The sequence below is a fragment of the Lissotriton helveticus genome, chromosome 5_1 (genome assembly GCF_964261635.1).
Source record: "Lissotriton helveticus chromosome 5_1, aLisHel1.1, whole genome shotgun sequence".
In the NCBI taxonomy this organism is placed as follows: Eukaryota; Metazoa; Chordata; class Amphibia; order Caudata; family Salamandridae; genus Lissotriton; species Lissotriton helveticus.
Window position 1 is genome coordinate 1166375661 of NC_136065.1, and position 24195 is coordinate 1166399855.

At 44.0% G+C, this 24195-nt stretch overlaps 1 protein-coding gene across 1 annotated transcript in view; it reads left to right on the forward strand.

The window, feature by feature from the left end:
* LOC144755186 (caspase-7-like) overlaps positions 1 to 16827 on the forward strand; it is a 142152-nt gene extending 125325 nt beyond the window's left edge. Inside the window, exon 7 of the mRNA XM_078643850.1 lies at positions 16452 to 16827. Coding sequence (XP_078499976.1) covers positions 16452 to 16681 — 230 coding nt within the window. The 3' untranslated portion in view covers positions 16682 to 16827. The remainder of the gene's footprint in view (positions 1 to 16451) is intronic.
* The last annotated feature ends 7368 nt before the right edge of the window (positions 16828 to 24195 follow it).

Here is a 24195-nt window from a genome sequence, read left to right on the forward strand (position 1 = left end):
CCAAGAGCGAATGGCAAGGGCCATATCAAATCGTAGACACGATTGGAGACACCACCTACCGGCTACGCATGTCATCACGTAAAACACAAAGTTACCACATCAACATCTTGAAGGAATGGTTGGGCCCCGCGCCTCGCAGTGTAAACAGCGCTTCTTCGAGCCTTGAAACACCTTCCACCGTAGGCAAGCTCGTGGTGAACCCCGATCTGTCCCCTAGGAAAGGAGATGACCTGCGAGAAGTCTTACAACCGTACGAATCCATCTTCTCTGACCTACCCGGACACACGCGTCTCGTGGAACATCGCATCAACACCCCTGAGGGTAAAGTGGTGAAACAGAAGCCCTTCAGGATCCCCGAGGCTCGTCGGGCTGTCGTACGGAAGGAGGTCAGGGAGATGTTGGACCTAGGGGTTATCCGACCCTCGAACAGCGAATGGTCGTCCCCGATTGTACTGATCCCGAAACCCGACGGGTCCAAAAGGTTCTGTATGGACTTCCGAGCCCTGAACGCTATTTCCACCTTCGACACGTTCCCCATACCTAGGGTGGACGAACTGATAGAAAAGATCGGCGAGGCGCAGTACATCACCACCCTCGATCTCACGAAGGGGTATTGGCAGGTGCCTCTTCGTGAGGAAGACCGAAAGAAAACTGCCTTCGTGACCGATGACGGCCTCTACGAATTCACCGTCCTTCCTTTCGGTCTTCATGGGGCACTGGCCACCTTCCAGCGCCTCATGAACCAAGTATTGCGTCCTTATCTTTCCTTCAGTTCGGCTTACCTAGACGACATCGTCATCTTCAGTGGTAATTGGGCCGAACACCTCCTACACATACGGACCATCCTGAGAGCTCTCCGTCAGGCGGGCCTACACATTAACGCCAAGAAATCACGGGCTGCGTTCACGAAGGTAAACTACCTGGGGTACGTGCTGGGGGAGGGACACATAGCCCCCCAAATAGAGAAAGTAAGAGCCATTGCTGCAGTGCCTTTTCCCTCAACAAAAAAAGAACTCAGGGCCTTTTTAGGGTTAATAGGGTACTACCGGCGGTTTATCCCTAACTTTGCTGCTGTTGCCTCTCCCCTTACTGATCTGTTGAGGAATGATGTGCGGCCACGGGACTTACAGAGACCGTCCCCAGACGCCCTCGAAGCCTTCAACCACCTGAAGGTCTCGATGACCACGGCCCCTGTGTTGGGCTCCCCCAACTTCTCCAAACCTTTTATACTTGCCACGGACGCTTCTAACCTGGGGGTGGGCGCGGTCCTCTCCCAGACAGGCCCAGACGGTGTGGAACATCCCCTGTTGTACATCAGTAGGAAACTCTTTCCTAGGGAGGCCCGGTATTCCACCATAGAGCGGGAGGGGTTGGCCATCAAATGGGCAGTAGAGAAGCTGCGTTATTACCTGGAGGGACGGCCATTCATTCTCCATACCGATCACGCCCCATTGAGGTGGATGCACCAGAACAGTGGACACAATCCCAGAGTGCTCCGGTGGTTCCTTTCTCTGCAGCCCTTTGCCTTTACCGTGGTGCACAAGAAAGGGAAAGAGAACGGGAATGCGGACTTCCTGTCCCGGGTCTTTCCTCTCCCCGATCGGGAGAGTCCAGGGGTGGAGATGTGTGACGGGGCGGGTACCAGAGGGTCTGTGGGTGGGGGCCTGGCCACCGACTGGTGGTCCGGTCTCGCTTGTTCACGTACCTCCGTTTATTCTCCAATGCCCCAGGACCCGGAAGAGGAAGCAGACTGGCAAGGAGGTGATCCGGACTACTGGTGGCCCACCGCGGAGGAAGCAGGCGGCTACACCTTTAAGGAGACGGACCTCAGAGACGAGACCCCGCCCCGAGGGAGTGACGCGTCGGGGTCAAAAGGCCCTCGTAACCAGGAAGCGACGGACGGCGTTTCCCGAGCAGCAAGCCCAGGCGAGGAGAGGAGAACCAGGAGCAGCACGGAGGACGAAGAGGACGTACAGCCCCGGAGAATAGAGGAGCCGAAGAAGCCAGGAGGCCACCGGTTAGGCGATTCGCCCCGCCACGGTCCCACGGGAGGAACGTGGCTACAGCAGGTACGGGGGCGTATGGCAGGGTGGATGGGCGCTCACGTCCCTACAGAAACTGAGTAAAGTGACCCGAGTACAGAAGTTGCCTCGACCCCTCCCTCTCACGAGCACACCCCCTCCCATAGGATAAGAGAGTGGTCGTTGCACCTGGTGTTGAATTCCCTCACTCCCGGTCCCTTTGTTGACTACGTTAAAAATAAGCCCTGATACTTTCCTGTCTTCTTTCCTCCTATGTGGAGCCCGACGGGACGACTTGGAGAACGGAAGCAAGAGCCATCCTGGACCCGTTTCGCCAGCCCCATTACGACCAGGCAGCGTTCGCCAGAGAACGCATCACTAGCAGGAACCGAAAGACTTACACCAAAATAAAGCCTTCTTTAAGAAGTTTGATTCGGGTCTCCGCCTCTCCTTCCAACATAGAGCAGGGTCCCCCAGAGGAGGTCCATCAACCCCTCCAGTCCCCAGTCACCCCGGGACAGCAGCATAGTGGTGAACGTCCGGGGTTGAGGGCAAGGAGAGTAGTGGCATCATATGTGAATCTAGAGGGTTGGGTGTGGCGGGGACCAGGGGGTCTGGCGCTGGGCGCGGTCCAGGTGCGGACGGGCGTAGAAGGGCTTACCTTTGGCGCACCTTCGGCGCGCAAGGGGCGCGACCGCTGCGCGTGAACGCTGCGCGAAGATGTCTCTGTCATAAAAGGTTGGTGAGGGGGGGAGGGGCGAGGGAGGAGCAGCTGGAAGGCGGGTGCGTGGTGGAGGGGGCGGGCTCCGGGCACAACAACAACAGCAATGGCGGCTGGGGCGGAAGCGCCGACCGGGTTGGGGGAAATTGATGAAATAATTACGCGTTGGTCAGCGAGGCGGCTATACAAACAGAAGTTACAAAAATAATGCAGGCACGGGCTCTAAACAAACAGTGTAGGCAGTTCTAAATATTGAAATAATGCAGGCGCGGGCTCACGGACTCTAAACAAACAGTGCAGGCAGTTCTAAATAATGAAATAATGCAGGCACGGGCACACGATCTCTTATGCAAGCAATACAGGAAGATATAATAAATAAATGATGCAGGCACGGACAATCGCTGTGAGAACAGCAGAGCAGCGCAAACGATACCCAGCTGGAAAGGCAGGAGAGAGCAGGAGGGAGCGACCGCAGCTGACGGAGTCAGGACGGTCACAGCGCTTCGGTGTCCAGAGAGGGAGCCTTGTTACTTAGTGGGAGGGAGGAGCAGCTGGGAGGCGGGTGCGTGGTGGAGGGGGCGGGCTCCGGGCACAACAACAACAGTAATGGCGGCTGGGGCGGAAGCGCCGACCGGGTTGGGGGAAATTGATGAAATAATTATGCGGTGGTCAGCGAGGCGGCTATACAAACAGAAGTTACAAAAATAATGCAGGCACGGGCTCTAAACAAACAGTGTAGGCAGTTCTAAATAATGAAATAATGCAGGCGCAGTTATAATAAATAAATGATGCAGGCACGGACAATCGCTGTGAGAACAGCAGAGCAGCGCAAACGATACCCAGCTGGAAAGGCAGGAGAGAGCAGGGGCAGGAGGGAGCGACCGCAGCTGACGCCAGCTATGATCGACCAGCCTCGCCCTCGCCGCCATTCCACGCATCCGCAGAGCCACCACCAGAGGAAGATCCTTCTCCTACCTGGCAGCCAAGACATGGAACTCCCTCTCCATCCACCTCCGGCGAACCCAGGACCATCTCTCCTTTAGGAAGCAACTCAAGACCTGGCTTTTCGAGCAGTAACGGACCCCTCTCCCCCAGCGCCTTAAGACCCCTCGGGGTGAGTAGTGCGCTATACAAATGTTATTGATTGATTGATTGATTGAATGATATTCGAGGCGTTTATTCGCCATTATGCAGACAACAACAAGCGATGCTCCTTTTAACCTTTAACTTCATGCCTGATGCTCTGTGGACAGTCTGGTATCCTTATGGCAGTCAGTGTAAACCAACAATTCACCCTATGATTTCATGCCAGATGTTTTGTGTACAGTTTGGCAGCATGATGGCAGTCAAGAGAAGCCAGTGATTCACACTGTGATTGCTTTAAGTCATGTGGTTTTAATCACCAACACACAGAGAGCACTCCTAAGCATTATATATTTTTTTGTTTGTCTTCTTTTGTTATATAAACGATTCACTGAGATGCACCAGAGTTCACACACTTTCATCTGAGTTTCAAGTAAGGAGAGTGTACATGCTTTCACAACGTTTAGCATTTCTGAGATATAGTGTTTTTCTATAATGCTTTATCCAATAAAGTTGATCAGGTTTGTAGTACCACATGAACACTGAAAAGTTTTCAGCAACTCATTATTAACATTATATTAATTATTTACACGGTTTGAATTCACTGAGTTCATTGTACCTCGGCTGAGGGCACAAAGTATAGTTAACATGTCAAACACACAGATTAATCTTATTGTGACCCTGATTACTGCAGTAGGTGGATTAGATTAATTGTTTTAGGATACGTATGATAGTGATTACAGTTGGATGAGATTTTAGAAAAGGAGCGCTTCCTCGCAGCTTTCCGCCATCTACTCGCCTCCAATTTCAGCTATTTAGCCGATGAGAATGGCCATGTCTGCCAAAGGGAGCTCTGTGGACAAGAGGCTGCCTGAGCATTGGTCAGCTTTCGAACCCACCCTCTGCATTGTTTGTTCATGCAAAGTTCGATACTGAAGGAAGTTGAGATGTAACATATTTAAAACCTAGTGCAAGGCTCCATAAACATAAATGTGTTTTCTGTGATAGCAATAAACAACAGATTATTATCATCGAAGAGTGATATTTACAATCTACAGTTTATTACTAATAGATGGCAATATTTTGATGCAGAAAGAAAGGCATTTTTGAAAAATGAATTGTGGAAATGACCGGAATATTAACAGTATAATGTGCTGCATGGCTAAACACTTATAAGGTCTAAAAGGCAAGACCTATTGGCTATGCCAATGCTTGTTTTAATCGGTGTGTGATTTTTCTTTTCTTTTTTTTTTTTTAAAAGTGTTTTAGTTTGTATATGTTTATTACACTTTCATTTATAATTGGTGATTCTTATGTCTGGACAAAGCTAAACCTCCCCGAAGAGCTATAATGATAGCAAAACACGTGTCTTTAATTTTTTTTTTTTTAAATATATTTTTTATACTTTCAACACACACATTATACATTATACCTTCGAAATTTTGTTTCATTCACAAACACTATATCATTATGTTGTTACAGAACAGTACAAAGAGAAAAAAAAATAAGTAACTAAACAAATTAATACAAGTTATGAGCAACAAAATAATGATGATAACTTTACCCTATCCCATCCCTCCATTTAGCTAAGGGTTCCCATATTCTTACACCCCGAGCTCTTCCTACCCTTCCCTTCCTAGCGTATATAGGTTTTTCCAAATTATATGCAGCTATTAAATTTGCTAACCAAATTTGCATTTGTGGGGGCGTCGTATCTAGCCAAGCCCTTGCTAAGGTTAGCCTAAAGACTGCCATTGCCAAAAACATAAAATCCACATGAACAACGAAATTTCCCTCTGTTCCAATTCCCAACAAAATCCAGCTGGGGGTTAAAGATACCTGTGTCCCCAATGATTTATTCAGAAATCCCTTGACGTCTTTAATTAAGGTATATAGTTGGGGGCAGGTAGCGAACATATGTAGAATATCTGCCTCAGGAAGATTACATCTTGGGTCCCCTCAGACCCCCCCCCATTTGGCAATCCTTGCTGGCGTATGGTACAGTGAGTATAGTGTCTTATAATGCTGGGATTGAAGGGGGGCTGAACACAGGATAGTGCGACCCAGATCCAATGAGTCTTGAAAAGCCTGATGTTCAATCCCTAGTTTCTCTACCCACTTGCTGCTATATTTCTCTATGTCATCGGGTTTACCCCTTACTAAAAATGCATAGGCAGATCTTATTGTAGTCACACCGCCAGCGATTAGATTCTCCATAAAATCATTGCAATTATAACCAGCTGGCCCCCCTTGTTTGCTAGATAGAAAACTCCTCACCTGTAGGTACTTAAAGAAACCTGTTCTATCTATATTATGCCTTCTTACTAAGTCCTCAAATTGTATTATTCCATCAGAGTTCCTTAAGTCGCCAATCTGCATAATGCCTTTATCCTCCCAGTCGGACATTACTGAGTCAGAGAATATTTCTGGAGGAAAGGATTTATTGTTGTACAATTTAACATATCTATTATATCTGCCCAAACCTAACCTTTTCAGAAAGGCGTTCCATATTTTAAGAGCTGCCCCAATAGTTTGGGCCGGTTTCCTTCTGAAGTATCCTAAATCAACATGGTGCAGAAAACAGTTTTCTGCCTCTGACCCTAATACAACCGCATATACTTCTGTGGACATAGCTGTTACTTTCTGTAACATACCACCCCCTCCAATCAACCCCTGCATATATTGTAAAGCAGTCGCCATGTAATACAGCCTAAAGTCTGGAGCACCCCAACCTCCTCTTTCCCTTGGCAAAGACATGAATCTATATGCCCTCCGGGTTTTCCCGTGGGACCATATAAACCTATTTAAGATGCCTTCCAGTGAATTGAACCATTTAGATTCAAAGAAAAGGGGTATCGATCTAAATAAATAAAAAAATTTAGGTAGGATGACCATTTTCACTACATTAGTACACCCAACCAGCGAGAGATGTAAATTATTTGTCCTCTCTAAGTCCTTTTTAACCTTAGTCAACAACGGCGCCATATTGATCTCCACCATATTATCCAGGTTCGCAGATATTTCAATCCCCAGATATGTTGCTGAACTAACCACCCTCGTATCAATACATCTAATAAACTGGTTCTTAACTATTTGGGTCTTAGATTTATTCAGACTATACCCCGACAAGTATCCAAACATATGAGCCTCTATTTCCACCCACCTAATAGCTACATCTGGGTCTGGAGTAAGAATAGCGACATCGTCAGCATAAGCTAGAGATTTGACTGTACAGCCATTCAAAGTCATCGGTGGAATCCCACTGCATCTTTCTAATCTACGTAATAGTGGCTCAAGATATAGTGCAAAAAGGAGCGGGGAAGATGGGCACCCTTGCCTCGTACCTCTTGCAATATTCACTGTTTCGGAATGTCCCCTGTTAACTCTAATCTTTGCAGAAGGATCCTTATACAAAGCTTGGATGGCGGTTATGAAACTTTTGCCTATCCCACTCCACTTCATTACTGCCCATAGGAAATCCCAGGCGACCCTGTCGAATGCCTTCTCGACATCAAGAAGAAGTAGCGCAACAGGATCGCCCGCGACCCCTGCAGCATCAAACATAGTGATTACTGTTCTAACGTGCTGAGTAGTGCTCTTGCCAGGTATGAAGCCATGTTGTGATGGGCTAACTAATTTTTCAATGCTCCCTGCAAGCCTTTTTGCCAACATTTTGGAATATACTTTAACGTCTGAGTTCATCAGGGTAATAGGTCTATAGGAACCAGGGAGTGTTGGAGGCTTCCCATTTTTAGAAATAACAACAATATCCGCTCCTCCCCAAGACTCCGGGGGTAACTCCCCGCTTTGTGTACGCAGCATAATATCAAACATATCAACCAACAGTACGTTCTGGAATACCTTATAGAATTCTACGGGGATTTTGTCTGGACCAGCTGCTTTCCCTGAGGGAAGACTAACCAAAGCCCCAATAAGCTCATCCAAGCCCAGTGGAGCATCTAATAACTCCTTCTCCTCAGGAGACAAAGAAGGGGAGGGAATACCGCTAAGATACCTATCCAACTCATCATTACTTCTTATCAGCCCCGAGGTATATAATTCTACATAAAAGTTTCTAAAAACTTCCCTTATTAAGCCCGGATCTGTAACTGAATCTCCCTGTGAATCCAAAATCTCCCTAATGTCAGTTGCAGCAGTACGTTGTCTAGTTCGGACAGCAAGAATGTGACCAACTCTCTCACTCAGTTCGTATACATCCTGTTTTTTAACTAGATAGTTTTCAGCCGCTTTCCCACCAAAACCTTCTGTGGCTTCTCCTTTAAGGGCTATAATTTTAAGCAGCAAGGGCTCAAGTGGGATATTCTGTCTGATCGCTGTTGCAAGATTTCCTTCTTCTATAATCAATCTTTGGCGGGCTTCTTCTATTTTAATTCTTTCCCTTTTTCGTCTGGCCAACACAAAACTCAGTGTTCCCCCTCTAACACCAGCTTTGAAGCAATCCCAAACTATTCCTGGGGATGCAGAACCTCTATTAATATCCCAGAAACATTTTATCCAGGCTTCCATATGTTTCTGGTAGGCCCCATCCTTTAAAAGAGCACGTTCGAAAGTCCACTGTGTGTTCCTACTCTGAACCATAGGTATAGTAAATGCTAGTAACAAGGGGCTGTGATCTGAAACAATCCTAGGATGTTTTTCCACTTGTACACCTGGGATTAAAGATTTGGAGATTAGAAAGTAGTCCAATCTAACCAGAATTCTATGGGGGGCGGAAAAGAACGTACTACCATCTAAAAATGGGTGTCTTTTCACCCATGGGTCGACTAAAGAGTTATGCTGAGTCATATTAGCTAATGCTCTGTATGACTTTTTCTTCCTCCCAGCGTAGCTCCCGCCCAGTTCTGTAAATGAGCTTCCTGGGTCATGGATGTTAAAATCCCCACAACATACAATGGGCTCTGGCCACAAGGCCAGCTCTGTATCCATAAAGTGCCAGACATCAGGATCATCTTCAGTTGAACCATAGATTGTGACCAGAGTAAATCTTACTCCTTTAAAAACTAATTCTACTATTACCCACCTACCCCATTGATCCTGCTTCTTCCGATGGACCACTACATCCCTATGCCTCCCCAGAATTGCCACCCCTCTGGTCCTAGTTCCTTGTTTCGTGGCTGCTAATACTGCGAAGCCTAATTGTCCCAATAAGTAAACTTGTGTTGCTTCTATATGGGTCTCTTGGAGACATACCAAGTCTAAATGCAGGGCTCTCAATAAACCTGCTACTTTCGATCTCTTATTAGCATCGTTGAGGCCGCATACATTAATTGAAGCAATCCTACAGGACATTAAAAAAAATTAAACAGGTCTCTGCTCATAAACTGTTCTATAACAAGAAAAAATGAAACAAATCTATGAAAACAACATCTTGCAATCTCGATGTACTTTCTGTGCTCCCTATACAATATCTGCCAACCAAAAAGAATGTCTGTTAATTCACCGAAAAAACCCATAAATCTAGCCATTTTTACAAACCCCAGTACCCACCCTAGTCTACCCTCCCCTACAGGCCCCCCTCCCCCCTCCCCCCAGCTACAGGCAAATAGGTCAAATACGACCTATACGTGGCCGTTTTGGACTGTGACAGTCGCACCCCTTCCCCATCGCCACTCTCCTACTGTTTAACCCCCTCAAGAGAAAAAAAGTATACACCCTTCGTGTCCCTATGCTCCTATAGAACTCCTATTAAACTTAATGTTTCTGATTTACCACCTGACCATCATTCAAATCTGTACTTTTTATTCCATATGCAGCTTATTTTTTCAACTCATCAATGTACTGCTGAGCTTTAATTTCCGAAAGAAACATTCTGGCTCTCCCGTTCGTGACTACTTTCAGCTTGGCAGGGAACAGCAAATACGCCTCTGAGCCCAGAGCCTGAAATTGTGATATCATCTGCCTCAGCCTCCACCTTCTTTCAACTGTCACATGGCAAAAATCAGGCCTGGCAAAGAATGTAGTACCCTCGAAAGATCTCTTATTGTCAGGTCTCGCCTTTTCGATAATTTCTTGCCGTAGCAGGAAGTTCTCTACATAGACTAAGATAGCTCTTGGAAAAGGCGGCTGACCTCCTCCTCCTGCGCCATGCGTTTTCTTCTGAGTACAGGGAAACCTATGGGCCCTCTGTATCTCCCTGTCCCATTGCCACTGCGACTCAGGGAAAGCGCCCTCAAGTAGACTAATCACATAGCGCCTGGTATCCTGCCCTTCCAGCCCCTCTGCCACACCCAGGAGTCTAATGTTGTTCCGCCTTTGTCTATTTTCAAAATCCTCCATTTTCCACTGGAAGTCCTCTGACATCCTTTCCTGCGTTGTTTTGAAGGTTTGCCAGTTACCAAAGTCATCTTCGAGCTTGCCCGTTCGCTCTTCCACCTCCGTTACTCTAGTGACCAGATCCTCATAGAGTTTATTTGTCTTCTTCAGCGTCAGTTGGATTTTTCTGGAATCCTGCCTAGCTTTCCGGCTTACTGACCTAGCCTCAGCTTGCATTTGTTTTAGGATATTGAATAGAAGATCAAACGGGGCGCTGTGCTGTTGCAGAGCAGTTAGCTCCTCTTCCTGATAGGTTTGGGAGGTTTCAGAGTAATCCCATACAAGCCGTTTCTCTGTACCACCTGGAGAAGCTGCCAAGCGTCTACTCTGATTTAATTGTCGTTTTTTTTTAGTTGCATCATTGCCCGTGTCAGTCCCTGAAGAGCTAGAGCCAGACAATATATCTTCGTCCGCATCATCCTCTTCTTCTGAGGTCTCCTCCCTGGGCTGAGCTGAGTCTGAATCCTCATTCAGGGAGTAAAAGTGCTCCCCCTCCACTGAGCCCATATCACCTTTTTTTTTTAAGAATCCTGAGTTTCAGAGCTCCCAGCAAAGTACAGATCTTTATTGAGGAGACTAACTGAGCTCCCCCATGTGGCCTTATTATTCTTGGCGCCGTGCAATTCTTCCTCTAGTGACATGATTGCGCTCATCATGTCAGCTCTACCAGTCCCTCCCTTGGACGCGCGCACTGTCATCTGCAGCGTCTCGAGTTGCAAAGGTGCTTCTGTGTCCCTTTGAGATTGCTGTCCTTCTGCCTCCTCAGAACCACCAGCCGCCTCTCCTCGAGCAGCACCTTGGCTAGGGAGTTGCCTAGCAACGACAGGGGAAGCGTTCTGCGCATTCAGAGCGTCCGGAGCGTCCGGAGCGTCCACAGCGTCCTCGAGGGCGCCTCCATTATCGCTGCCAGATTGTTTTGCTGCTCCGTAGTTTTGCCCTACTAATCGCCCTGTGGAAAACACCTAGGATAAGGTAGGCTGCCTAAGGGAGGTTTCCCTTAGTCTCCTCTTTTCCGAACTCTCCACAAGCTTCCCGGGCAGCGCTGATTGAACTTCAGAAGGGCTGCGTGTATCGGCGCCAGAAGCCGCACTGACCTTTCCGTGTATCTCTGTCTTTTTTCCCCTCACCTGCTGCGGGGCGGTTTTCCTTATTGCTCCTTGATTCTTTGCTGGGAGCGTAGTTAGTCCCGAAGAGGCATCTTTTCCCCCTATGTCCGCTTGTTCTTTACTTTTCTCCTTTTCTTTAACTTTATCGGTTTTTGCCGACCGTGGGGGCATTTTGACCGGCTGTTGCTGCGTTTTTTTAGGTCCGAGGGAGCTCATGATCGCAGAAACAGTCCTTTTCAGTGAGAGCAGCTCCGCTGAAAAGTTGTTTTTTAAGGCTGCATCGGCTGCATCGGAAAAAAGTGAAAATCGTTTTTACGAACAGCATTCAGGGAAGCATTCAGGGAAGCCTTGGGGGTTCCTATTGCTGATTAGACAATGTTCATCTTGTGGTGATGGGAGAGAGGTCTAGGTGCGACCTCTCAGCACAATCCGTCCGCGGCCATCTTGCAAGACCTATTGGCTATGCCAATGCTTGTTTTAATCGGTGTGTGATTTTTCTAGTGTTGTGTTTTCACTTTGTTGCTGTTTGTCTGCTGCCTAAATTCTTTACACATTGTCTCTGAATTAATTCTGAATGCTTTTGTGCCAAACTATCAGAGGGTTAAGCATTTATTAATTTAGTGACTTTTTGTGTTCCAACCTGACCAGGATTGTGGCTGTTGCTTGAGTAGAGTTTCACCCTCCTAGACCAATAACCCAATTTTGCACACAACACTATCTCCAACAACTACAGCATGGGAAAGAGAGGGTGTGGTGCTGCAACTTCTACTTCCACTACCAATGAAGTTTCCTTTCTGTGTTTCGCATCAGTAATCATCAACTTTTGGATGAAGGGCTGAAAGGATGATTCTTTTAGGGACCACAAAGAGTTGCCCACCCTCTGAAAGGGGACCTGTTTGATTTCAACCTGCTAAAGCTTAAGATGTTTACTCTGGCTAAGGTGCTCACACCTGTTAGAACCAACAACTGGTTGTGTTCTTAGAACTGGCAGGACACAAACTAGTTTGTTTCCGGTCCAGCAGACTTTCAGACAGTTTCTCAGTTTGACCTTACGAATTACGTTCTATCAATACAAGTTCTTGTTGTTGCACTTCAGCCCAGCTCTCCAAGTATTTATCACAAATCCTGCCTCCAATTGTTATCTACCTACGAGATCTATTAACTAGTCTAGGACTATTTTGTGTTACAATTTCTCAATCAATAATCCAAGATCATCACTGACACCCTCCAAGAAGATTCAGTTTATATGGTCTATTGATCGTTTGATTAATAATTGACTGCTGAGACATGATAGCATACAGTTACCACCTTGGTTGTCCTGGTGACTACTGGAACAGAATTATAGAGAAAAGATCAAAGTTTGAATACTTTTCGGAGTGCTGGTAATTTTGAGTTAGATGGATTTAAGAAGAAGGACAATCAGCATGCAGCTTGATTGGAGAAATAGCGTTCACTGAAGCAGACTTTCCCAATTTGTTCATTAACTAGCAAATGTATCACAAGATGCTAAGGACCTCTAGAATGAATTAATGGCTCAATGTGCTAGGCAAAGGGTCTTAACAAGATTCTTTTTAATTTGGGTAGCCAATGGAGTTTTGTTACTTGGTGAAGGCATGATCTCCTTTTCGTGTGCACAGTAATTTGGAAAGGTCTAAATTAAGTACATTCCCATAATTTAGACAGGGCCTTATTCATGTCAAAGTCCAAGAAAGGAAGACTTTTCCTCACACTTTGGTTCAGTAGGAAGCGGATGCCAATTGTCTTGTTAATGTGAGGCATGAGAGTAAGAGCGGAGTCCCAGATTCTAGGCTGGTTTACAGAAAAAGGGCACAGGCCAGCTGGTCAGGGCACCAGACCTCCAAAAGGAGTTTAAGATAAGTGTGTTGTCGCCAGTCCAGGCTACTGCAGCAACCAACCAGGAATTAAAAATGTCACTGGTGCAGCAAACAGAAGTCATTGATTTTAATGAGGGCTACATATGCTTAGAAAGGTACAGACTGAGAAACAATCCCTGTGGAACTCCGTTTTTAAGAGGTTTAAGATTCCATCTATAAGTAGGGCGATAGCTAGCTTGTGAAAGTCAATAATGGTTGCATTCCTGTGAGTGCTGCACAGACAATATCCATATTTTGAAGCCTCTTTATGACCACTTGATAGTTTACATTGTCAAACGCTGCCAATAGATATGACAAAATTAGAATGGTGTCACTTACGTGGCTGTGCACTTATCTAATGTCATCAAAGGACATAATAAAGGCTTCCTGGGTCCCGTGCTCACTGTGCTCACTGTGCCACTGGATTTTAGCTAGCCTGGCTGATGAGGGGTGATTCCCCAAAACCGGTCCAAGAATGCTTGTTTCGGTCCAGGGAGAACCTGGCCTAGCAGTTCTGGCTGGATTGTTCCCATATGGAGCAGGGTCAAGACTGATTTTGGAGGCTAGAGAGAACAATCAAATAAGTATGCAATATATGATTTAAGAAGGTCCACCTTGGGCCATCCTGGGATTTTTCTGCCAAGAGCGTTTTGCCTCCAGAAAGAGCGTTCTTGACAAGGGAGAAAGTGAACTCTTCCTAGAATATAACACAAACTCGATTAATTTAAAGGACAACTCTTTGGCTATTCATACATTCTCCCTTAATTTGCTATAATGTAACTCCATTTTAAGTAGGCAGAAACTCCATTTTCTGTATGTTTGCAGAATCATCAACGTCTACTATTGACGGAGATGTTGTCCTGATCTTTCCAAGAACCTATAAAAGTGTCAAGTCATTTAGATATAGACATCAACAAGACACCCGAGTCAACATCAGTCTGGCACAAGTGCTTTGATTATCTCAATTTCAAGGTCAAAGAAGAATAATAGTCAAAACAATGTAGTCTGAATTGTCATAGTTTTACCTTATTTTCTTAAAAGAATGCATCTTAGACTAGCTTCTTGATGGTCATTGATTATATTAAACATTCCCATGGTGAAGCAGCTCCTTGTTCACAGGCATGTAAAGAGATTGGGCAGTGTTGTTCAAAAAGCACTTCCCTCTGCATGTGATTTGTTTAAAATGCCTCCAGTGGGCTTTGCAGGTGAGTCCAATAAATGTTGCATGATGGGTCCTGTAGTGCTTTTGTAAAAATTGTTACCCAACAGTGGGTTCTATGTTTTTCCCATGTTGTTCATACTGTTTCCTAGCCAACCAGTGGGCCTCCCAAATAAAAAGTGTTCAACTAGTTTATGTCTGTCTGCCCTTCCACTGACAGACTCTGAACATTTCCATGTTCTGTGGTCCCTTGTTCAATTGTGGGGCGGTGTAGTCTTCCTGGCTGGACAACCATGAAAAAAATGCTTGCAATTTATCCTCCTTTCAAAGACGCACACAAAGGCACGTGAATTCAATTGATTCCTTATTGAGACGAAGTGAGAATTTTCCATTTGGAATTATTTCTTGAGCCTTATGCATTTCGGAGCAGCAGCTCCTTGTTCACAGGCATGTAAAGAGATTATAAACTCAATTTGGCATCGCTATTCACAGTGATATATTGGAACCAACTTCTAGTTTCTCACTTTGAGTAATGGGCATAGACAAGTCTTATTTTCACAATTTGTATTGCAAATGTTTTAAGGAAAAGGATAACCTAAACCTAAGGCTCAGGAACAGCACAGTCAGCACTTTCTTGGTATTTAAATAAGTAATGCCTCTGCTCAAGCAAACCCTCAGATTGAGTAAATGTAAAATCATTCTGCAAGTTGTGTACCCAGGAAGGATTCTGTTGGATATTTACTAAGAAGATACCATCATGCACAAAGGAAGTTCTTCACACAATGACTTTTGAGAAATTGTACTGCCTTTCCTTTTCTGACTGGGGCCTGCTTACTTAACCTTGGCATGGCTGAACTGTGCCTTTTACTTTATTACCCCTTGGTCTGGAGACGAGTGAATATGGGGTCTGTTGAAAGCAGTGGCATCAGGGAACACTTGAACATCTCAGATCACCAGGCACAGTGCTGTCTGCTTGGAGCTTTGCCTTACAAACCCTCAGTGGGAACTCCAGTGAACACTCCCACCAACTCCGCCAGCAGTGTGGCTGGGTCCCAAGCAGTGGCTCACGGGGTACCAAAGACAACATGAGTTTAAAATCATTTGCCAACTTTGTGTACAGTCTCAGTGAGAAATATATTTATAGATAATCCAACTATGGGCCTCGTGGTTTCAGGGGAGATCTCTTGACAGACTTGCTACTTCCACAACTATAGCTCCATTCAGTAGTAAAGTTACTGCTTTATAGAGCATTGTTTCCACCCACATGAACAGGGGATATACTGCCAGGAAGACAGTTTCATGCAATTCCCAACGGATTATACAGTTTAAACTGTACTCATGGTTTACATTACTGCTCTATGCTTTCTCTTGTTTGACCAGACTGTCCTGTGTGCTGAGACACTGCAGTTACAGATACTCACTTGATAATATGAATGCTCATTGATGCGTTGTGATCTGGGTATGGTAGTAAATTTGGAAAGACAAAGCACGCATGGAAGTTTCTACAGATGTCCCTCTTACCAGATAGATGTGGGCCTGCTCTATTATGGATGTGCACTGACTTTCACTAATATATGTCTCAAACTCTAAAAATCAAAGACAGTTCTAACATAAAGTTATTTGCCACTGTGTTGTAGAACCGCACCCTAAGTCAAAACGCTAAATCCAGCCGAGGAGACACATAACAGTTAAAAGTTTATGAATGAAAGCTGGCCATTGAAAAGTAAGTTGGAGATAATGTTCACATCCCAGCAAAATCAACAGAAAATTGTATTCTATCTGGTATCGATAAAGAGGATTACAATGCCAAAGAGACACTTCAGTCCGCACTTTGTGATGACTGCACATTCAGAATTAACCGTATACCTTCATGAGTGTGGACTTTTGTTTCAACAAGACGATTCACCCTTTCAGATTTGATATCACTGTTAGGCTGAGAAAGAATATTTAATAAAAGTGCCATATAATCACCTTGTAGAAAACGTGCCATTCTACTGTCTTGTATATTGTTTGTTGACTAGAAAGTCAACATGTCCAGGACAGATAGTTCCTTGACTGCCAAGAAGCACATATTCATTAAAAAAATGTATTTTGTGAGGAAGTGGAAAACATCATTAAGTAATTTACCTATATTGAGATTGTGTTTCTTTTTAGGTTACTATGCTTGGAGGAATGAACAACATGGATCTTGGTTCATTCAATCTCTTTCCAAAGTCCTCACAGAACATGGGAGACAGCTGGAGATTATGCAGATCCTGACCAGAGTCAACTTCATGGTTGCCACTGGTTATGAGTCTGAACAAGCAGACCCTTATTACAATAACAAGAAGCAAATGCCTTGTATTACTTCAATGCTGACTAAAGAACTTTACTTCCAAACATGAATTCAATATGTAGAAAGTCTATCCTGACAGACAGTGCAAGCTGTCTGTTTACGAAAAGTCAGCTTACAGTGCACTTGGAGCCCCCCCACTGCATACCATTGGCTGGCTTTACTGTCACCCTCATTTGATTGGTTTTTATTTGTTAACTTGTGTGGGCTTTCTTTCTTCTGGTCGTCTCTCCCCTTGAGTTTAACCATATTACCTATGTACTTCCACCGCTCACTTTTCAAGCACTGATTTTTCTTTTTGGTTAAGTGCTCCACAAGTGTGCATGTGTTTTTATCAGCTGTCTCCCAGGTCTACTTCTCTTCTCTCCTCTCCTCCATCGTACTCCATTTTGCTCCCTCTTGCAATATGTTTATCCACCACTTTCTTTTGTTATGCACTCACATTTGTGGGCTTTACCCCCACAGCTCCATGTTGCTTTTTCTAGGCGGTGTCTTTTGCTTCCCCGTGCCCTCAGTATTGCTTCTGTCCCCTGCCTCCTCCATATTGCTTCCCCTATCTGTTCTTTTTTTAGTGTACTGATTTAACTCTGATCGGTAAATAAAAAGAAAAAAAAGAACCCATGCCATTTTGTAGGGCGTGTGCATGCATGGTGCGCATGCCAGCAAAATAACGTAGACATTAGCATCATATTACTCTTTCTCACCTCTTTATCCATGCTGCATAGCATCAGGGAAGCTGAACATCATAAGGCCGGATCTGGTCACTTAGTGAACTAATTTGTCCACTATAGGGGCCTGTGTTCGACCTCCTGGTCACAGGTTCAAATTCGGGCGGGCCCACTCAGCCTTTCATCCTTCTGAGGTCGATAAAATGAGGACCGTTGGGTAACAATACACATCTGTTATTCAGGGCCAATATGCCCTTGGAGGAACATGTGCATCACAAATACACGTTATGTTACAGCATCACTAAACATCATTGGAAAAGCCAATAGGTTCCAAAGGCGAAACATATTGGTTTTGACAACCTTTGTTGGATTATCGATTGTCACAATTCTGTTCTCTTTCCTGCACTTTAAAGGCATGGCATTTTGTAAAACTTACGTTTTACAACCTATGAGTTTACATTAATGATTGTAACACATTTAAGGACAGTTATTAGGACTAATCTTACCTATTTTCTAAACTATGTGCAAAGGCTTCAGCTAAATGTCTAGTCTGAATTGTTGGTATGTCATTACCCCAGAAAGTTCACTGGTGGCATCAAATAACCATGAAACTATTGTTGTAAAGAAAAGGAATACTTAATTCATTGACCCAAGAGGACAAATGTTTCTGATAATACTTTGAGTTGAGTATCAGCGTTTCTAAATGTGGGGAAGCTCTACAACCCGTTAATTTATATGTATGTATTTGCAGCTGTATGTTTATCTTTAACCTTTGAGTTATGCAATATCTGAGGAACTTGTTTTGTCAATGCTCAAGAAAGAAAATACTTTACAATCGTATGCATAAAACTAAGGATTCTAAAGATTTCTGCTGTTTGTGAAAAGTCATTTATGCACAAGCCCTAGCTGTAATTGTATGTAATTGTACACTTCAATGATCAAAGGTGACATCAAAGAGAATTACATTTGACTTGTTTGGCTCCCCTTGATAATGTTGTCAGTCTGACAGTGGCCTAGTATGACAAGTTCTTGTAATTTAAAATGTTGTGGCCATCTGATAAACAGTTATATACCCCCACGGTATCTGTACACTAGTGTCTGTGGTTTTTAGTGAACTAGTTTTACCTTTTTCAGTGATTCATGTTGAGTTATGTTGGGTATAATGAAAATGGCATTTTGTTTAACCACAGCCATTTTGTAGGCTTATGTAATACCTATGCCTGCACTGTACTCACTTTTCTGACATATTCAGCCTCATTTTCTTATTAGCACTTGCAAGCAAAAGTTAGTGGATACTCATGATATTCATGACATTGGTTTGCTGCAGGCTTATCTTTTATTTAGCATCTGCCAAATCCTAGCTATCAGAATTGTGAGTGATATACAACCCAGCATGATAGACATCTACTGCAAGCCTCGGTAATCTCCAAGATAAATAAGTATTGACTTCCATCACCAGGAACATTTGTTACCCATCATGATAATCACTAACAACCAATTAGCTCCCAATCCATTGTCATCCATCTTAAACACAGTACAACAAATATGTTAACCATGCCCACCTGCGTTCAACAGGATATGTCAACAGTCACAAGATGAAAGCTCAGTTAATACACTACGTGTATGAAATAATGTTTCATGAGACTCTTTAGTTCCATTTATCAATCATGTCCATAGCACACTTCTAACCATTAAAGTCGCAAACAAACCATGCTGTGTTCAACCATAAAAATGATATACCAATGTTTGATGTTTATGTTAGTTGTGTTTAGCAGTACCCCGGTACATACAAGGTCTAAGAAACATACACAGTATTAGCTCCGTCTGTTAGTCACAGGAGCTAAAGTAAGCACCCATCCCAGCAGGTGAACTGCTGAGAAACCAGAAAGCAAACTAAATCGCAAGTAGTCAATTAGGCAATGTTGCTTTATATTTTTAATTTATCTTTATTGTATTTTCAAGTTATAGGGAAAAAAAACTTAACCAAAGAGATCCTCCCTGGGTAGGCAGCTCAGGTCAACAATCTCACAGTTTAGAATACTACAGTTCCGCTAGCTAATCCACATTATAAAATACACTGAGTGAAATAATAGGGGAAGGTTCTTTGCAATTTTCTTACAATACACTGGTTTATGCTGGCGGTCCTACCTATCTACTAAACATGTGGTTCCTGACCCGAACACTTACCACATTTTATTTTATAGAATCCATCAAGTACCCTCTTCGTCTCCCTCCCTCTGTTATTATACTTCAATAAACCTTAAACCAATTCATGGTTCCACAACAGACAGTGCTTTTCCCTTCAGAACACTATCAGTTTGGCTGGGCAAAATTGTCACACTTGGACACCTTTCTTCGCAAAACTATTTTGATGGTGTTCATCCTCCCTCTCCTCATCGTTTCCAATGCCAAGTAGGAAAATGTGGACTCTGCGTTTCTCATTGTACTTGAAGGTGCCTGATCCTTGGCTGCTCACAGCCACAGGTCTGTCCTTCAACCTCCTTACTCTTTGAATCATTCAAGATGCACCTTATTTGTTGGCACTGTTTGATACAAAGCAGGGTTTCCTGAACATATAAGTCAACAATGTTGACATCCACCATGAAACAAAAAAAGTCTCATCCTCCACGGATGCAGCCAACCCTGAACTCTGCACCTCTGTACACACTCTTGTTAAGTGCAGGGTTCTCTGTTCTCTTTCATTATGCTTCTTCTCCATTTCTGACTCCTCCTCTTTTGAATTAGGCCACTCCTCACCTTGCCAACCTTATAAGTTATAATGGCGGCTCCTCGAGGGGGATTCGCAGGGTGGGGGTTAGGAAACTCCTGAATGCGGCCAAACGGAGTTGTGTATATAAATAAATAAATAAAATGAATTACATTGCGCGCGGTGCAATGCCATATCGGTGTATGTTCTCTGTGCGCTGCAGCCAAGGCTATGTGCGCCAAGAACCTGACCATGCATGCAAGTGCAGTGGCAAATATCAGTGCAAATACCACTCCAAATCTTTACGTAACGTGAAAAGAAGGTGCATTTCCACACATACAGCACCCTGTGAGGGGTCTTAAGACAGATTTGCTATTATACACATCCATGGTCTTGATAGACAGTCAATCAAAGAAATGTCAAGCCATGTAAGCCCCACAAAAAGCATGTGAGCAGACCCAAAGCCTTCTCTCTGTATTACTTCTGGTAGATCATAGAAACAGCCTAAAAGTGCTTATTCACCTGGATAGAGCTCATGTTATTGGCCTCACACCATCACTCTCTGTGGTATATAGATGCCAAAGTTTGGAGGTTCATGTAGTCTTGACACCTCTAGCACCATTGACGGGCACTGTGTGAAACTAGCACTGTATTCTTCCTCAACTTCAGAGCTCTCACTCAAGTCCCGCCATACAAATGCACCCACAACTTCTTCTCAAACACCTGAATGCAACTCAGTTCACAGTATGCACTTTACACGTCATATGCTGCATATAAAAAATCCCTATTCACATAATCTGGAAGAGCAAATTCTCATGGGAAACTGAATGATGAAATACAATGTGAAGCATCAATATACCTCAGTGTATTTTGTTTTAAATGAACTGTTAATGGGGTGACGGAAGCAATGAAGCAGCGCACAAACCACAGTTGTTTTCTATGGCAAACCGAAACATAATGAGCAAAAAATGCACAGTTCTCAAGTAACTGAGATGCTTGGAGCTATTAAACCAAAACAAAAAACAAATGGTGAGACTCAGTTAAAAGTTTAACACGTACACTACTTGCATGCTTGTGACTTAGTAGCTTAGTGTGTTAGCTCAGACGGATAACGCACCCACTGCAGCTTGAAGACTGATAATGTTCAGATTTCTTTTAAAATTCAAAAGATCCCGGACCTTATTTTAGTAAAAGTGTCCTCTCCTCATGCTTGATGTAAGCGTGCGTGTTATATATTTACAGAACACATGCATTTAAATAAGCACAAGTATTGTACAGTGTTTTTAAATCACACAATAACATCTACTATTACTGCTAGGTTTATAAAGGAAGCATCGTGGCCAATAGTGACACTTTACTCAAGTTTATGTATCTTTTTATAAAGGCCACCAGGATGAGGAGTGCTAATGAACAAACAGCATCAGTTCTTGCATATTGCTTGAAAACAGCGAGGAGGTGTGTCCACAGGAAAGTGTTACAATGAGTGCTGTGTGTGAAAATAAATTCCTGAGGCACTCAAAGATAATGGTAGTGACAAAATTAACAACTAACCTTACCTGTTTTCAAGTGATTAAAATGGGCAGGTACTCGCCGGTATGGGTAGGGCTCGAGCCGAGTGTAGACACCGGTAAATGCCGTCTACCCCCTTTTTTCAGGAGATAGAACCATCTAACCTGCTGCAAAGATGGCTGTTTCTCAGCTGAGTGCCACGTTCCTTTCCTACTCCTTCTGGAATTCACAGAAATATGCTGAACCCATCCCTGTGTAATTTTCTGACACCGGGACACTTTCAACAGTGCCTGCACGTTGTCTGCTTTTGTTCCGAGCAGCAATGTGCAGGCGGGGAAGAGGCTTATGAGACTCCAGTGTTGCCCATAACAAAAGGTGAGTTAATAAGGCCTCTTTTTGTTGGAGTATCCTAGCTGGGTGCCTCACAGTCAGATACAATGGAGGTGAAACAAAGGCTCACATCTTATCACTTCACTGGTACTTAACCCCTTCGCTGCTAGGCCTTTTCCCCTGCTGTGCTAAGCCTTTTTTTGGCGATTTGGGGTAGTGCGCGCTTAGGCCCCTGTAACTTTTTGACCACATAAGGTATCCAAGCCAAATTTGCGTCCTTTTCTGCCAACATCATGTGGATTCTAAAGGTGCCCAGGGTTTGTGGATTCCCTTGGAGGGATCCCAGAAATGAAGCAAAATACAGTGAAATGTTAGTTTTTTTCAGAAAAATGGGAAAAACGGGCTGCAAATGAAAGCCTCTGGGTTTTTCCCTGCAAATGTTATCAAAAAAGAGTTTGTGGGGCTGAAATCTCCATTTTCTCAGCTTTTAGGGAATGACAGTCTTTTGTCAGAGAACCAACATTTTTCACACAGTTTTGGCATTTTTCGGGACATAGCCTATTTCTGCTATTTTTAGAGCTTTCAACCTCCTTCCAGTTAATGTTAGAAATGAGTTTGAAAGCAATAACGGATCCTGGAAAGCTATACATTTTCGAAAAGTAGACAAAATTCTGAATTCAGAAAGGGGTCTTTTGCCTAAATCCATGAAGGTTTCTTTATATAAACTAACATATAAATATTGGAATAATTGAAAATTAGTTGAAAGAAACAGCCTTTTGTCTCAACGTTTTCACCTATATTTTCTTGTAATTTTGACAGCTCTTTGAAAGCAATATACCGTTACATCCGTGTGACCTTCCTGGTTGTGGGGATATATAGGACCTCTAGTTTCACCAAGAACCCGACGAACCCAGAGCCAAAAACTGAGCAGCAACTTTCAATGGTATTTTATTATTTACTGGGTATAGAGCACTTATTCTTGGAAAATGTATACATGGAAAAATCGGTATGAAAGACACCTATGTATTTCTGAATTAGTTACAAATTATAGAGTTTAGAAACAGTATATATTTGTACATTTTCAAAATTGGGAATACTCATACTAGCATTTGAATTATTGGTCATTTTTCAAAAAGATGTTTTTTTTACACAATGTCTTTCATTGGGAAGGGAGAAATGCATGAAAACTCAATAGGTAATAACAGTTGATTTACAAATCTGAATTACCCTAAGTCTCCCGATAAAAACTGTACCTCACTTGTGTGGGTCGGCCTTGTGCCTATGACAGGAAATGCCGCAAAAAGCAACGTGGTCACACTTCAATTTTGCAGTTAAAAATTGACCCTTTTTTGGCGAAGTGCCTAGCTGTAGTTTTTGCACCCTAGCTCTGCCGGCACGTTGGGAAACCTAGCAAACCTATACATTTTCTAAAAGTAGACACCCAGGGGAATTCAGGATGGGGTGACTCGACTGCCTCCCACCAGGTTCTGTTACCTAGAATCCCTTGTAAAGCTAAACAATTGACAAAAAAACGCATTTTCCTCACATTTCTGTGGTGGAAAGTTCTGGAATCTGCGTGGATCAACCAATTTTCACCCACCCAGCGTTTCCCCAGGTCTCCTGAGAAAAATGGTAACTCACTTGCCTGGGTCTGCCTAGCGCCTTCGACAGGAAACGGCGCAAAACCCAACGTGGTCACACCTCAATTTTGCAGTCAATACTGGCCCTTTTTTGGCTAAGTGCCTACCTGTAGTTTTTGAACCCTAGCTCTGCCGGCACCTAGGGAAACCTAGCAAACCTATACATTTTTAAAAAGTAGACACCCAGTGGAGTTCAAGATGGGGTGACTCAACTGCCTCCCACCAGGTTCTGTTACCCATAATCCCTTGCAAATTAAAAAAATTGACAAATAAAACGCATTTTCCTCACATTTCTGTGGTGGAAAGTTCTGGAATCTGCGTGCATCACGAAATTTCCACCCACCCCGTGTTCCCCTAGGTCTCCCGAAAAAAATGGTACCTCACTTGCCTTGGTCTGCCTAGTGCCTGCGACAGGAAACAGCGCAAAATGCAACATGTTTGCACCACAATTTTGCAGTGAAAACGGGCCCTTTTTTGGCAAAGTGCCTACTTTTCGTTTTTGAAGTCTAGCTCTGCCGGCACCTAGGGAAACCTAGCAAACCTATATGTTTCTGAAAACTAGACACCCAGGGGAATTTAGGATGGGGTGACTCAACTGCCTCCCACCGTGTTCTGTTACCCAGAATCCCTTGCAAAGCTAAAAAATTGTCAAAAACGCATTTTCCTCAAATTTCTGTGGTGGAAAGTTCTGAAATCTGCGTGGATCAACAAA